This window comes from Drosophila guanche, unplaced genomic scaffold, assembly GCF_900245975.1.
Source record: "Drosophila guanche unplaced genomic scaffold, DGUA_6, whole genome shotgun sequence".
In the NCBI taxonomy this organism is placed as follows: domain Eukaryota; kingdom Metazoa; phylum Arthropoda; class Insecta; order Diptera; family Drosophilidae; genus Drosophila; species Drosophila guanche.
In genome coordinates, this window is record NW_022995753.1 from 202,175 (window position 1) to 214,694 (window position 12,520).

A 12,520-nucleotide genomic window follows, 5' to 3' on the forward strand; every position below is an offset into this window, starting at 1 on the left:
CTGCGGCTTGATCGATATGTGTAGCTATCAGATGGAAAAGGCAGATACCGATAGTAGACAGATCTTTAAAAACTCTCGTTTAAATGAATTAAATTGGTTAAGAATACTTATAATAGTAACCTTAAATTGATCATATTCTTGAAAGAACAGCATATTCTCGCAGCTTGTCAGTCACCCATCGATGTACAAATATCGATACATTACGCGTTCATAGATAGAAGTGCGGAAAATTCAAATGCTGAGATAAATATTTGTTAATGACTATAGATTTATTATTTTTGGTACATAATCGCAGCTTGTTCGGAATTATTATGGTAGTAGTGGTGTCACAAAAGCAATGTCCACACATCCAACTAGATATTCGAGTGGCCCTCATACAACTTAATATACATATAAAGACAAATCAGTTTTCACAGATACAAAATGGCAGCAAAGAACACGGAAATTATTCAGTACGGTTTGTCGTTGTCGCCATCGTCGTCCCAGACGATGGGCCAGACCGCATTACGGGGACAGTTACCGCCCACAACCTTACAAATGGTGTTAAAGGTGCTGGTCTTGCTGAAGCCCAGAATCTCACGCTCCTCGTAGATGCGGTATGTGAAGGTGCTCTCGTAGGTTCCAATGAAGTAGCGGGCGTAAGAGCAGACCAACTGATCCACAATGGCAACGCCGCCATCCTTCAGCTTCTGCCGCTGCAAATTCGACTCCGGCTGAAAGTGCACAAAACGAAAGCCATGGAACATGCTCTTCATTTGCACCAAATCGTAGGGGGTAGCATCCGTCGACAGAAACACTGTGCTCGCATTAAAGGCCCTCAGCAGCTGCTTGATCTGCTGAGCGGCCGACTTGAGGGTTGGCGTGGTCGCCTCTCTCGATCGTACAAAGTCGCCACGACGCAGGTGGGCGCATATAAAGTCCCCGCCGAGTGCATCGCGTTTAGGTCGCTCCATCTCCCACATGGCCGGCCGCTGGACGCCCGCCGAGCTGTCCGTGGTGTCGAAGGCATATCGCAGAAAATCGTTAGCCACCTGGCTAAGGTATTTGGAGAATCGCATCGAGCGGCGGGCCTTCCAGAAGTGCTCGTCACCCCAGTGGTCGTGCAGCACTGTCTCGGCACTGAGGATCGCGTACACACGCATATCGTCGATGTCCTCGGCCCCGGCCGTATCCTCCGCAATGGCCTCGCGCAGCAGCCTCTCCAGCAGCCCCGCACTGCCCTGAAAGTGAACGCAGTGGTATTGTCCGTAGCGCAGCAGACTCTGTGATAGCAGCGGGCCTCCCGCAGTGGAGTATTCGTTGCAGGAGTTGTCGTCTAGCTTAGGAGCAACGCGCTCGTACTTGTCGCGAAATATGCCCTGCTCTAGCATTATCTCGTAGTGCATGAGGCGGAACACCTGCGATATGTGAACGAAGGGCGGGGCCGGCATACCGAACTGGCGGTACTCGGCGAGGAACTCACTGTAGTCTACGATGGGGGCGTATCGGCGCAGGCTGTCCAGGTCGAAGAAGTGACCCCAGCCCACGTCGCTCTGCTTCAAGTGGTGCGAGTGCCAGTGGTAGAGGCGAGGAAATGGCGGCAGCACCAGACGAACATTCCGGAAGCGCTTGCGTCTGCGAAGGCGCCGCACGAATACGGCCAAGCGAATGTACACGTCGCGGCGCAGGTTGAAGCCCTCGGAGATGTTCACATCGTAGAGGATGTAGACGGTGCCCCTCAGTGGCAATATTGCCGGAGGACAGGTGTCGACCAATGGAAACGTTTGCCAGAATTGCCGGCTCCTGCAAACGTTGCTGTTACTCCCCACCGCTGTTCGGTGGAATTCTGTGCCGTTGCGGGTCGCTGGCCGGTCTGCGATGGCAATCGATGATGGTAGTAAAAGGAGCAACAGCAGTGGCCAGCAGTGGCCAGACCAGCACCACCGCCCGTGCATTTTATGCATTTTTTTAAACTTATAATAACATCAGGCTGGCCGCAGCATAAAGCTTCAATATCCCCAAAACGCGTTACCAAAAAGCACTAGTGCGTCTACTAAATACGACTTGGCGCCAACATTATAAAATCAAGTTTACAGCAATTTCTTTGTTTTTGTAAGCCCAATGCTGTTTTATGTTGAAATATGTGTCCTTGAATTCCAAATTAATGGTTACTACAAGGATTAGCTAATCTAAAAAAACACGAAAGCTCAAACACTTGTCGAAACTTTTCCCTAATCAATGAACGAACAGCTGACACAAGCAAAACATATATGTATATTAGCATTTGCTTTTGTTTTCATTATTCAAATACACGTTACGGAACGAGGGCACGGGATGCGGATGCCTCCAGCTCCACGACGTGCGTAACAATAGTACAAATTAGAATTCCAATAAGTTAGACTAGGGCTAGATACTAAGCCCCATTCCCCTCACTTCCTCGACAATAAACGGTAAGCAAATACATGAACAAATCATCGCAAAACAGCAAGAGAAACAACAGCAAGAACAGCGGCGCGACGGCAACGACGGATTACCTGTCACGATCTTCTGGGTTTTACAAGCGACGTAATCATATCAGTCGTCTGGGGTTGCGTTTGCGTTTGCTTGGTGACTGGCAGAAAGCCAAACGTGCCGTTAATTTTCCATTCATGTGTCGGGGTCCGCCCCTGCCCCCTTGCGAATTACATAAAAATCCTTGTGGGCAATACTTCCGCTAGCTTTTTCTCTCTCTCTCTCTCTCTCTCTCTCTCTCTTATTCGTACGTACGCTCTTTGCGTTGAATCCCACTAGCAAATTTACCACCCACACCGATTAATGCACTCTCGAGTACACGCACAGGAGCTGCAAAGTTTCCACTGGGCGGGTAGCCCCATCTCGCTTGCGCAGCCCGCCAATTGGCAACGGGAAAAGTTTATGGTCAAGATCACTGTAACGGTATCGGAATGCGCTCTCGCACGGGAATGAGTCTCAATTGCAAATTGCAACTGCAATTGCCGCCGAACGGCGTGAGAGAGGCTCTCTCTCATCTCTGGCAAAAATGTTCAAAATTAGAAATTACATTCATTTGGCGATTGCACTTTTAGTTTCTGTGAATCGTTTGTCTCGACCAACCGAATAACCCAGGCAGGATACCTCCTCAAAAGAAAAAAAAAAAAGCAAGTATCCCTGAGTTCTGTACGCGCTTTCAGCGTCTTGACCATGGCTAGCTGCAACAAAAACCCAGACTCTGACCTTGGGGGTGATGGGTTCCTCTGTAGTCGTCGTTGTTGCTATTGTTGGTGTTTTGTGTTGCTGTTTTGGGGATCAGGAAGTTGGTAGCAGGCTGCTCAAGCTCTCCTCTCTCGCGTGTGCACCTAGAATTCCCGACAATCTATGCCAAAATGGTGCCTCAGGCTGTGAAGCTACTGCAAACGTCGCTGGGCCACTGGACGCGAACCGTTGTCAAGGTGAAGCTGCACCCCATGGCCAAGGGGGCCCTCACATACGCGATCATGTGGCCAACGGGCAGTCTGATCCAGCAGGCGCTGGAGGGACGCAATTTGAGTAAGTGACTTCATCATCCTCATCATCATTAGCGTCCCTCATTCCCTCTCCATCCGCAGAAGAATACGACTGGGCCCGGGCCCTACGCTTCAGTCTGTTCGGGGCCCTTTACGTGGCCCCCACACTCTACGGCTGGGTGCGACTCACCAGTGCCATGTGGCCGCAGACGAATCTGCGCACGGGCATCGTCAAGGTAAGTGCACGCAGCGGGAGCTCACAGCGGGACTAGCGCTTGACTTACTTTGGCAACAAAAAACACTTCCAGGCCATCACAGAGCAGCTCTCGTACGGTCCCTTCGCTTGCGTCAGCTTCTTTATGGGCATGAGCCTGCTGGAGTTCAAGAGCCTGGCCGAGGCTGTCGAAGAGACCAAGGAGAAGGCGGTTCCCACCTACAAGGTAGCGTATCCCCTTATCCATTCCTGCTTGCGCTTCCTCCTCTCACCTCATTACTAACATTTCCCGCAGGTTGGTGTGTGCATCTGGCCCTTCCTGCAGACCATCAACTTCTCCCTTGTGCCGGAACACAACCGTGTCGTCTTTGTGAGCATCTGCAGCCTGATGTGGACCATCTTTCTGGCCTACATGAAAACGCGTCACTCCGAGGAGCAGGCGGAGAGCGGCCACAGCACCACGGATCTCTTAGCGAAATAGTCCCCTCCGTTGTTGTCGTGTTTGTTCGTTCGTGTTCCTTTAGGCAAATTGTTTAGGACAAAATTAGATAGAGTTAGCGTAAATGCAAAGGATTTTTATTTCCAAGTGGGTTGATACGACTTTAGGGCGACAAAACTGGCGGCGTGCGGCCCACAATCAGTTGACCAATCCAGAGCCACGACGACGTGGAGGCGGCAGCACCCACCGTCTCCACAATCCAGTTGACATGTGCAGACACCTCTGTGAAAACGCCCGGATAGGGCGGACGGGCACAGGGCTTCACGCTCCAGGACACAATACCGATCTGTGTGTCTGATCCGGCAAGCAGCAACGGACCACCGGAATCGCCGCTGCACTGGCCCCTGCCGCCCTCGGGCACTCCGGCGCAGATCTGGCTGGCGTGCAACTGAGTCTGGTGACGATCGCTGCAATCATCGTCGCTAAACACCTGCAGCTGGACCTTCTGCAGCTGCTGCTGCACCACGCCTCCCGTCTGAAACAAAAACAAAAAAATGATTTAATGAGTTGATTCAGAAGTGAAATGGTTCACGAATTCGTACCGCATTTAATCCCCAGCCAGCGAGCACGGCGCTGCTGTTGGCGAATGTCGGCTGCTCCGGTGTCGGCAAGCGAACCGGTTGGACGCGTGTGCCCAGGACAACGGAATCCTTCAGCTGCAGCAGCGCAATGTCGTTCAGATACTTGTCCTGTGGCTCATAGCCGGGATGCACATGAATCGCGACCACCTGCACCACTTTGCTCGCATTTCTCGCCAAACTTTGGCTGCCGTACTGCAGGTTCAGCTGCTGTGGCGTCGATCCCTTCACGCAGTGTGCAGCCGTCAGCACCCAGTCCGAATTGAGCAGCGTGGCCCCGCAAGAATGGTGACCGCTTTTGGCGCGACGCAGTGACACCACAAAGGGGAACTCGCCCGGCGATGCGGTAGTTCCATTCACAATCTTTCCATCGTCCGAAAAGACTCCGATCACGCAGGCGGAAGCCATCAGGAGCAGGCAAATCGGTCCGCACAGCGCCATGTTGGATGTCCGTATACGAGGAACGCAATGGTGTCGGGCCATTTATGGGCAATGGGTGGGTGTGTGCCCGCATTCCGCCACAGAGTAGGACAGGTGCTGATTAGGCATGCTAATTATATACAAAACTGAATGCGATTATTGTTTGTGGTTTTGTGACTTCGCAGCGCTGTGATTGGCAATGGCAGCTCCACTGCTGTGGCAGAACTTCAAGGTGTTCCTCACCAGGTACCCGATAGCGAGGGGCATGATATCGTACAGCCTGATTTGGCCCTCGGGCAGCCTCATCCAGCAGACATTCGAGGGCAAGAGCTGGGGTGAGTGTAATGTCCTCCTCCTCCTCCTCCTTGGTTTTGACTTATGTTATCCTTCATCTATCTGCAGGCAACTATGACTGGTGGCGCGTGATGCGCTTCAGCATGTACGGTGGCCTCTTCGTGGCACCCACACTATATGGATGGGTTAAGGTAAGGAGAGCCGACCCTCTCCTAGAGCCGTGAGGATTATATCTTTTAATTTTGATGTGCTTCATTTATCTGAAGGTGTCCAGCGCCATGTGGCCGCAGACCTCACTGCGCACGGGCATAATTAAAGCGGCGGTGGAGTCCATTTCGTACACACCGGGTGCCATGACCTGCTTCTACTTCATTATGAGTCTGCTCGAGTCCAAGACAGTCGAGGAGGCTGTCTCTGAGGTTGGCAAGAAGTTTCTGCCCACCTACAAGGTATAAATCAACCATAATATTCAGCTCGGTACTCTACACACTCACGAATTAATCCCGATCCGCAGGTGGCTCTGTCAGTGTGGCCGCTTGTTGCGACCATTAATTTTAGCCTCATACCAGAGCGCAACCGAGTGCCGTTTATTAGCGCCTGCAGTCTGTGCTGGACGTGTTTTCTTGCCTACATGAAGCATTTGGAACACCACGAGGTGGATGTAGCCATTTAATTGTTACCTGTTGTTGTTATTCTACTTCTCTATTGTATTAAATATTTAAAATACATGTAAATAAATATAGCTCTTTTTAAGCTAAAAATACTAGAATATACCAATATTTTGGTGAGCAGTATGGTGGAGGGCGTACTTTTCAGTGCTGCAAAACTCTAGAAGCCCCACCTATCTGTTTCTGCTTTGGGCTGGGTGTGTTTCATTTGTTTACGCTCCGTTTTGTATGATAAAAGTGAACATATTTTCTCCAATTGTGTTCAAATTGCGACATTGAAAGTCTTCTGCAGAAATATGCGTGAACTAAACAAACAACAGTCGCAGGACACTACGGATGGGGGCATCGAGAAAGGCGACTATCCGCGTGCCACAAGTGAGTGACGCAGACGCAATGGCGATTGCACGCCCGCATTCATAAGTATGCACAACCAATGATCATTCAACTTCTCTTTAGATGGCGTGGTCTTCGGGGCTATCCTTACCTTTGGCAGCTCCTTTGTGCTAATGATGTCCTTCTGCTCGCCGTACTGGATCGAATCGTATGAGGAGACTCGCAGCAGCTTCAAGAACATGGGCCTCTGGCAGTACTGCTTCAAGGACTTTGTCTATCCCAAGTATGCTTTGCCCAAGCAGTTCACAGGATGCCACAACATCTTCTCGCATGTGAGTTGTGATCTGAGTCGCTTCAGATTCAGGCAGGCTGATCTCTCCCGTTTCTCTCCACAGGAGTACTATGTGATTCGTGAGTATCTACTGCCTGGTTGGCTGATGGCCGTGCAGGGCTTTGTCACCATGTCATTCATCATTGTGTTCCTGGTGCTGAGCCTGCTCGCACTGACGATCATTCGACTGCCCCTTAAGCCCGTCCTCCAGTACGAGTGGCTGCTCGTTCGCCTCTCCTACATGGGCACTGCCATCTCGTGTACGTATACAAGCTTGTACAAACAAAACAAACAATCAATCAATGGTCCACCCACAGCTCTGTTCATGTTCCTGGCCGTGTGCATCTTCGGGGGATGTGCCTATCGTCGCGACTGGCTGATGTATCCCAGATTCAATGTCCTGGGCTGGTCCTATGCCATGGCCGTTGTTACCTTCATGCTGCTGGGCCTCGCAGCGCTCATACTGCACCGTGAGGCACGACAGGCCTTCGAGGCACGCGGCGAACAAAAGAATCTGGTCATGCAAATGGAAATGCAGGAGCCGGGCTACCAGCCGCCACGCCACCACCACAGCCAGTCACGCAGTCTGCAGGGCTACATATAAATGCGAGCTTTGGACTCGCTCTAACTTCAATGCATTCCATTCCATGCGAATATCTATATCTAGGTATAGGTCTATAGGTCTATAGGTCTCCCACCCCCCTGTCATATGTATCACCTGCAATCTCTCGTAACTTCAGCAATCGAAGCCGTCCAAAAAGTACCTTCTACTCTTTCTTACAATCTAAAATCTAACCATTGAAACGAATATTATACATATTTATACACGCCGAGCATTCGAGCATCGATCGAGCTCGAGCTCCGGACTACCCCCCCATTTATATACATGTATTAAAGAGCACACATACACTGACTCAGACATGGGCTATTCTTGCGGGTGGAGAGACGCGGTTCGGTTCGGAGTTGTCGTCTTCGCTTAATATGTTTTTTGTTAGTCTCTTATCTGGCTGATAGTCTGCGACGCTGATTGCCAATTGGAGCTGTCAGTGCTGTCTATTGATGGCCCTCCCATCTCACCCATGTCGGCGGGGCACTTCAGTGAGGGTCGCGCACTTCAAGTTGATTCATCGAAAATGGTACATGGACTAGAACTGGGTCTAGGCTGCTTTCTATGGCTTCTCATCTGCTGCAAAGTGGGTAAGTAGACGGCGTCGGAGAACATAGAAACAAAAGGCAATCTCTTGCCTCTTCCGAACAGCCGCCCAGACGGATACACAGCCGCGTATCATCAACGGCAGCGTGGCCAGGGTCGAGGAGACCAGGCATCTGGTCTCCATTCGCCTGAGAAAGCACGACAATAATTTTGGCAGCGGACACATCTGCGGAGGAGCACTTATTGCAGCCAACAAGGTGCTCACCGCTGCCCATTGCCTTTACAAGTGAGTAGCACCTAGCTGCCCCGGGCCGGCCACACCCTCACTCAGGTTTATCCACTGACCCATTCGTGGTTTTCCCAAGCAATGGCAGGAAACGTTACCGCAGGCCCAGCGAATTGATCGTAGTCATGGGCACCCTGAACCGATACGAACACCCGAACGGCACAATTGTGTCCGAGGTGAGCTCCATGGCCTACATGAACACCTTCAGTCCGGACAGCATGCGCGACGATGTGGGCGTTCTCTTCCTGCGCAAGGGATTGATCCGCCCCAATCCGTTCAGCGTGGCGCCCATCCAATTGGCCAGGCAGGTCACGCCTGCGGGTCGCGTGTGCCAGGTGGCCGGTTGGGGACGCACAGAGCAGGTGAGTGAACCATTTTCCACTCAGTTCTCAGCCCATTCATCACATCCGCTCTACCTATCTGCAGAGCACCCTGTCCAACATTCTGATGACTGCCAATGTGAGCACCATACGAGAGCAGACATGCCGCAGCATCTACAAGTCCGGCCTGCTGCCGGGCATGATGTGCGCTGGACGCCTCCAGGGCGGCACCGACTCTTGCCAGGGCGATTCCGGTGGTCCGCTGGTTCACGAGGGTCGCGTCATTGGTGTCGTTTCCTGGGGTTACGGTTGCGCGGAGCCCGGCCTGCCGGGTGTCTACGTGGATGTGCAATACTATCAGCAGTGGATCGACGAGCGCAGTGGTGTGGCCCGTTCCCGAACGTCTCCTGGCCTGGGCCTCAGCTTTAGCCTGCTGTTGGGCCTCTTGACGTTTACAGCAACCATTCAGTATTCATGTAGATATAAACGATAAGGATGTGCACATTCCTGCTCTCTCTCTCTAGCTCTTCTTGGGGTGCGCCTCTGCCGATTCCTGGTGATTCCATTCAACAATCAACATTTATTTACAGCGAAAAACACACACGTAGAACCATAAACGAGATAAACATAAAGAACTCTGGTTGAGATTAGTTGGCGGAATCAGGTAATTAGGAGGTGGATCTCCTTAACAATTGCGACAGTTGCGTCGCCCGCGGCCCTTGGGTTCGCCGCTCGTCTCATGGAGTCGCAGCAGCTCCGGGCCATAGGCAACGTTGGGCAGGCAACGGGACTGGGTGAGCAACAGCGAGAGCTCACGGTTGCAGGCGGCATTCTCGATGCGATCCATGACGCAGCCTACGAGCAGCTGTACGGCTTCCTGGACATTGGCACCGGTGCAGGCGCTCGTCTCGATGTAGGGCAGACGGTAGCGGCGGCACAGTGCCGCCACCTGGTCGCGACTGACGACACGCAGCTCGAGCAGATCGCACTTGTTGCCGCACAGCACAACGTCCGGATCCTCGGAGTAGGCGTGCATGCGCAGCTGTTCCAGCCAATTGACGGTCTCCAGGAAGGACTTCTCGCTGGTCAGATCAAAGATGAGCAGAAAGCCCATCGCATCCCGGTAGAAGGCGGTCGTCAGGGATCTAAAGCGCTCCTGCCCGGCCGTATCCCAGATCTGCAGGTGTATGCGATGTCTACGTCCGCGCGAGTTGTACACCTGTTGGGAAGACGCCACTGGGATGCTGGGAAAAACTTCTAAAGTACTCGAAAAAAAATAGATTTACTCACCAGACGCTTCTCGCGGAAATCAATGCCCACTGTGGAGATGAACTGTGAGTTGAAGCGCCCGTCCGTGTACTGGTAGAGCAGGCAGGTCTTCCCCACCCCAGAGTCGCCTAGCACCAGAAACTTGAGCAGGTAGTCGTAATCGATGTTGGTGTTCGTCATGGTCTCTTTCTGGCTGTTCCGTTGTCTGTGGCGGCAGCAGACGCATTCCGTTCTGTAAGCACAGAGATTGATTTAGGTTTTGGGCAGGTCTAGGCATCCCCCCACCCCACCATCATCATCTTTCCTGAATGCCGCCCGGCTAAGCCCTTGGCTTAGGGTGACGTGCGGATCAGGAACTGGGTACAGTGGGTAGTATGTACTCTATTCACTCGCATAGTCCCTCCTGGCCTCCCTGGCTTTTGCAGCAAATATTTGAAACTCATTAAATCCCGATTTATTGATTTTCTGTCTCATTTTCTGTCTTGGCGAAATTTTGTTGAATTTCTAAGCGGTGAGGGAGATGGATGGGTACGTATGTATGTATGTATATGTGTTATTTTTTAACGGTACTTCAAATAAAAATTATTACGAAAACGAAAAACCGACCCAGCACATACCCTCGAAAACAGTTTGCCCTCCGGCTACCACCTTGGAACTACTAGTGGTGATGTCAAAATGAACGACAAGCATGGCATGCCCTGCGTCCAGGAATCGCATCAAAGGAAAACCTTTTTAAACGGTAATTCCACAACTTTGCATACAAAGGAAGAGCACAAAAGAGAGAAAAATAACAGCAGGAATGTTTGTTTCATTTTTGCCATCTTCCCACTAATTAGACTCATACAAACATACATACATACATACATACATACATACATACATACATGCATTGCTGCAAATGTGTTTCCCAAAAGTGTGCAGTGTGAATGTAGGGCCTCAGCATCTGTGCTGAGGCCTCGGCTTCCCCTCTTTGGACAAAGCGGATTACGGACAATGTTTGTGGTCTACGGGCGGAGGGGGGCGGCATTCCTCCCCATGAACAAGCTGTTGCTAGACAACCAGACGCCAGCCATACTTGCTCCTCTCTCCTACTCTCCTTTCAAAGAAAAACACAATTGAGTTGAGCGACAAGTAGTATACTGTGCGACACAATCAATTATTTACCAGGCGCGAGAGCATCAGATCGAAGTGATGCTTCTGGTCCTTTTACCGTATCTTGCAGTGCAGTGTAGCACGTGTAACCCATAGCGTATTTACATTGGGTGGGAATTACACTCTTACGATAAATTCGCATGTGTGTGTGTGTGTGTGAGTAGGGAACGGTAATACTCGCACCTTGTATTCATATGCCCTGCCCTATTAACCAAGAGCTGCACTCTCTCTTTACATCTCTCTGTTTCTTTGTAATGGAGCCCTCCATTGCTGTCGTCTGGTAATATAATTTCCTTTTGCTGTCTCCGCTTCCGCCACCATCCCTCTCGGCACCATCTCGCACAACTAACACATATTTTCCGCTGCTGTCTGTTTTAGTGACAGGTGAAGGGCATACAACTAAGAGGGATTCCAGGAAATCGAATTAGCATCGACGGGCACTCAAAAGAATGCACGCAGCCAGCCGCCTAAACAGTTAATTTTAAACCGTTATTGATTTGGAGAGAGATCGAGCAATTACTTTGGTGCCTCGCCACACCTTTGAGGCTGACACTAAAATAGACCTTTGGCCCTGGCTCGTATGGCATCCAGGATGCGGAGTTTGTTTCCTGATTGGGTTAGAAGTTCGTAATACGATTTCATCTGCACAGAAGCAACAAAACACCTATAATTAAGGCCATAACAAAGTACAAGCCAGCCGTTTGCCCACTCACATCACATTACCAGTCTAAGGTGGTGGAGAGGGAGGAGAGTGAGTGTCAGAGCTTTGCGGCATTTGGTGGCCGTGGGATGCATTTGCATTCGCCTGTGTGTGCATGAGATCCTGATGTGTGTGTGCGTGTGCTGTGCTGTTCGGGGGCTCGAAGCTGCAGGTGCAGGACGTGAGCTGACAGTGGTTTAAAATTAAAACTAGGTAAAGCTAGGGCTCACCTGATGTATGGTGCCTCCCCTCCTTGGTATCCACACTCGACGGCTAATTAGTGTTGCATGCAGCCAAGCCGTAGCATTCTGCACTGGCACTCTCTCAGCTTTGACTTTCGCGCCCAAAGTGTGTAGTAAGCCAAAGCGCTTCAGGTGACTGGGGTAGGGCCAGGCTCGCGGGCGTGGGGCACTCAAGGATGCTGGGATGCTGAACAGGTGCCACCGAGCGAACGGGTATTTTTAGCGCGCGCAGTTTGTTTTCTTTGGCCTATTGCCCTCCGCACGGAAATTTCGATACAGGAAACAGGACACAGCAACAATTACATTCGATGGATGAAAATACGAAAATTTCCCAGTCAATGGCTCAGTGGAGCGCAGCTGGAGGCGGGTCAGGCAGAGCTCTGTTCACTGCACGACCTGTTGCCATGCGTTGCCCAGCACAAAATAGCTGCTCTTTGGGGCAGATGAAAAGCCAAGTCAAAGCTTGGGGACTTGCAACATGCCGCAAGCTTTTGGCAGGCGCTAAAGCTGGGCTACAACCATGGTTGCCAAATGAAAAATAATCATAATTCGCTAAAATAAGATACAAAATTCTATAAATGA

At 51.1% G+C, this 12,520-nt stretch overlaps 7 protein-coding genes across 9 annotated transcripts; 4 read left to right on the forward strand and 3 right to left on the reverse strand.

Annotated features, from left to right (window-relative positions):
- Window positions 1-248: 248 nt before the first annotated feature.
- LOC117588344 (GDP-fucose protein O-fucosyltransferase 2) lies at window positions 249-1,984 on the reverse strand. The gene has a single exon (XM_034279554.1). The coding sequence runs from the start codon at window positions 1,941-1,943 to the stop codon at window positions 450-452; it is 1,494 nt and encodes a 497-aa protein (XP_034135445.1). The 5' UTR covers window positions 1,944-1,984; the 3' UTR covers window positions 249-449.
- A 289-nt stretch (window positions 1,985-2,273) lies between these two features.
- LOC117588347 (PXMP2/4 family protein 4) lies at window positions 2,274-4,257 on the forward strand. The gene is made up of 5 exons (XM_034279556.1): window positions 2,274-2,429; window positions 3,337-3,522; window positions 3,582-3,715; window positions 3,788-3,919; window positions 3,989-4,257. The coding sequence occupies exons 2-5, from the start codon at window positions 3,360-3,362 to the stop codon at window positions 4,172-4,174; spliced, it is 615 nt and encodes a 204-aa protein (XP_034135447.1). The 5' UTR covers window positions 2,274-2,429; window positions 3,337-3,359; the 3' UTR covers window positions 4,175-4,257.
- On the forward strand, window positions 3,026-6,194 carry LOC117588348 (protein sym1). 3 transcript variants are annotated; one of them, XM_034279557.1, is made up of 5 exons: window positions 3,026-3,134; window positions 5,376-5,525; window positions 5,593-5,675; window positions 5,751-5,933; window positions 5,999-6,194. In XM_034279557.1, exons 2-5 carry the CDS (start codon window positions 5,390-5,392, stop codon window positions 6,155-6,157), a joined length of 561 nt encoding a protein of 186 aa, XP_034135448.1. In that variant the 5' UTR covers window positions 3,026-3,134; window positions 5,376-5,389; the 3' UTR covers window positions 6,158-6,194. The 3 variants fall into 3 exon arrangements, with proteins under 3 accessions (XP_034135448.1, XP_034135450.1, XP_034135449.1); XM_034279559.1 differs by having other exon boundaries at window positions 3,067-3,138; XM_034279558.1 differs by lacking the exon at window positions 3,026-3,134 and having other exon boundaries at window positions 5,283-5,525.
- LOC117588345 (trypsin-1) lies at window positions 4,194-5,277 on the reverse strand. Its single transcript, XM_034279555.1, has 2 exons — window positions 4,735-5,277; window positions 4,194-4,667 (listed from the first exon to the last, which is right to left on the reverse strand). The coding sequence occupies exons 1-2, from the start codon at window positions 5,251-5,253 to the stop codon at window positions 4,296-4,298; spliced, it is 891 nt and encodes a 296-aa protein (XP_034135446.1). The 5' UTR covers window positions 5,254-5,277; the 3' UTR covers window positions 4,194-4,295.
- A 126-nt stretch (window positions 6,195-6,320) lies between the features above and the next one.
- On the forward strand, window positions 6,321-7,733 carry LOC117588557. Its single transcript, XM_034279942.1, has 4 exons — window positions 6,321-6,527; window positions 6,609-6,817; window positions 6,881-7,076; window positions 7,134-7,733. Exons 1-4 carry the CDS (start codon window positions 6,449-6,451, stop codon window positions 7,418-7,420), a joined length of 771 nt encoding a protein of 256 aa, XP_034135833.1. The 5' UTR covers window positions 6,321-6,448; the 3' UTR covers window positions 7,421-7,733.
- A 195-nt stretch (window positions 7,734-7,928) lies between these two features.
- LOC117588306 (trypsin alpha-3) lies at window positions 7,929-9,177 on the forward strand. Its single transcript, XM_034279493.1, has 4 exons — window positions 7,929-8,013; window positions 8,075-8,255; window positions 8,335-8,617; window positions 8,682-9,177. The coding sequence occupies exons 1-4, from the start codon at window positions 7,950-7,952 to the stop codon at window positions 9,066-9,068; spliced, it is 915 nt and encodes a 304-aa protein (XP_034135384.1). The 5' UTR covers window positions 7,929-7,949; the 3' UTR covers window positions 9,069-9,177.
- On the reverse strand, window positions 9,136-12,362 carry LOC117588307 (ras-related protein Rab-27A). The gene is made up of 3 exons (XM_034279495.1): window positions 11,927-12,362; window positions 9,866-10,076; window positions 9,136-9,794 (listed from the first exon to the last, which is right to left on the reverse strand). The coding sequence occupies exons 2-3, from the start codon at window positions 10,022-10,024 to the stop codon at window positions 9,261-9,263; spliced, it is 693 nt and encodes a 230-aa protein (XP_034135386.1). The 5' UTR covers window positions 10,025-10,076; window positions 11,927-12,362; the 3' UTR covers window positions 9,136-9,260.
- Window positions 12,363-12,520: the final 158 nt, after the last annotated feature.

Excerpts from the sequence above, each read along its gene's own strand:
- LOC117588344 (XM_034279554.1), bottom strand. The coding sequence starts at position 1,943 with ATGCATAAAATGCACGGGCGGTGGTGCTGGTCTGGCCACTGCTGGCCA.
- LOC117588347 (XM_034279556.1), top strand. The coding sequence starts at position 3,360 with ATGGTGCCTCAGGCTGTGAAGCTACTGCAAACGTCGCTGGGCCACTGG. Across the intron at positions 3,523-3,581 it reads GCTGGAGGGACGCAATTTGA|AAGAATACGACTGGGCCCGG; the intron begins GTAAGTGACTTC and ends CTCCATCCGCAG. Across the intron at positions 3,716-3,787 it reads TGCGCACGGGCATCGTCAAG|GCCATCACAGAGCAGCTCTC; the intron begins GTAAGTGCACGC and ends AAACACTTCCAG.
- LOC117588348 (XM_034279557.1), top strand. The coding sequence starts at position 5,390 with ATGGCAGCTCCACTGCTGTGGCAGAACTTCAAGGTGTTCCTCACCAGG. Across the intron at positions 5,526-5,592 it reads ATTCGAGGGCAAGAGCTGGG|GCAACTATGACTGGTGGCGC; the intron begins GTGAGTGTAATG and ends ATCTATCTGCAG. Across the intron at positions 5,934-5,998 it reads AGTTTCTGCCCACCTACAAG|GTGGCTCTGTCAGTGTGGCC; the intron begins GTATAAATCAAC and ends CCCGATCCGCAG.
- LOC117588307 (XM_034279495.1), bottom strand. The coding sequence starts at position 10,024 with ATGACGAACACCAACATCGATTACGACTACCTGCTCAAGTTTCTGGTG. Across the intron at positions 9,795-9,865 it reads ATTTCCGCGAGAAGCGTCTG|GTGTACAACTCGCGCGGACG; the intron begins GTGAGTAAATCT and ends TCTTCCCAACAG.
- LOC117588557 (XM_034279942.1), top strand. The coding sequence starts at position 6,449 with ATGCGTGAACTAAACAAACAACAGTCGCAGGACACTACGGATGGGGGC. Across the intron at positions 6,818-6,880 it reads GCCACAACATCTTCTCGCAT|GAGTACTATGTGATTCGTGA; the intron begins GTGAGTTGTGAT and ends TTCTCTCCACAG. Across the intron at positions 7,077-7,133 it reads CATGGGCACTGCCATCTCGT|CTCTGTTCATGTTCCTGGCC; the intron begins GTACGTATACAA and ends GTCCACCCACAG.
- LOC117588306 (XM_034279493.1), top strand. The coding sequence starts at position 7,950 with ATGGTACATGGACTAGAACTGGGTCTAGGCTGCTTTCTATGGCTTCTC. Across the intron at positions 8,014-8,074 it reads TCTCATCTGCTGCAAAGTGG|CCGCCCAGACGGATACACAG; the intron begins GTAAGTAGACGG and ends TCTTCCGAACAG. Across the intron at positions 8,618-8,681 it reads GTTGGGGACGCACAGAGCAG|AGCACCCTGTCCAACATTCT; the intron begins GTGAGTGAACCA and ends ACCTATCTGCAG.
- LOC117588345 (XM_034279555.1), bottom strand. The coding sequence starts at position 5,253 with ATGGCCCGACACCATTGCGTTCCTCGTATACGGACATCCAACATGGCG. Across the intron at positions 4,668-4,734 it reads CTGGCTGGGGATTAAATGCG|ACGGGAGGCGTGGTGCAGCA; the intron begins GTACGAATTCGT and ends TTTTTGTTTCAG.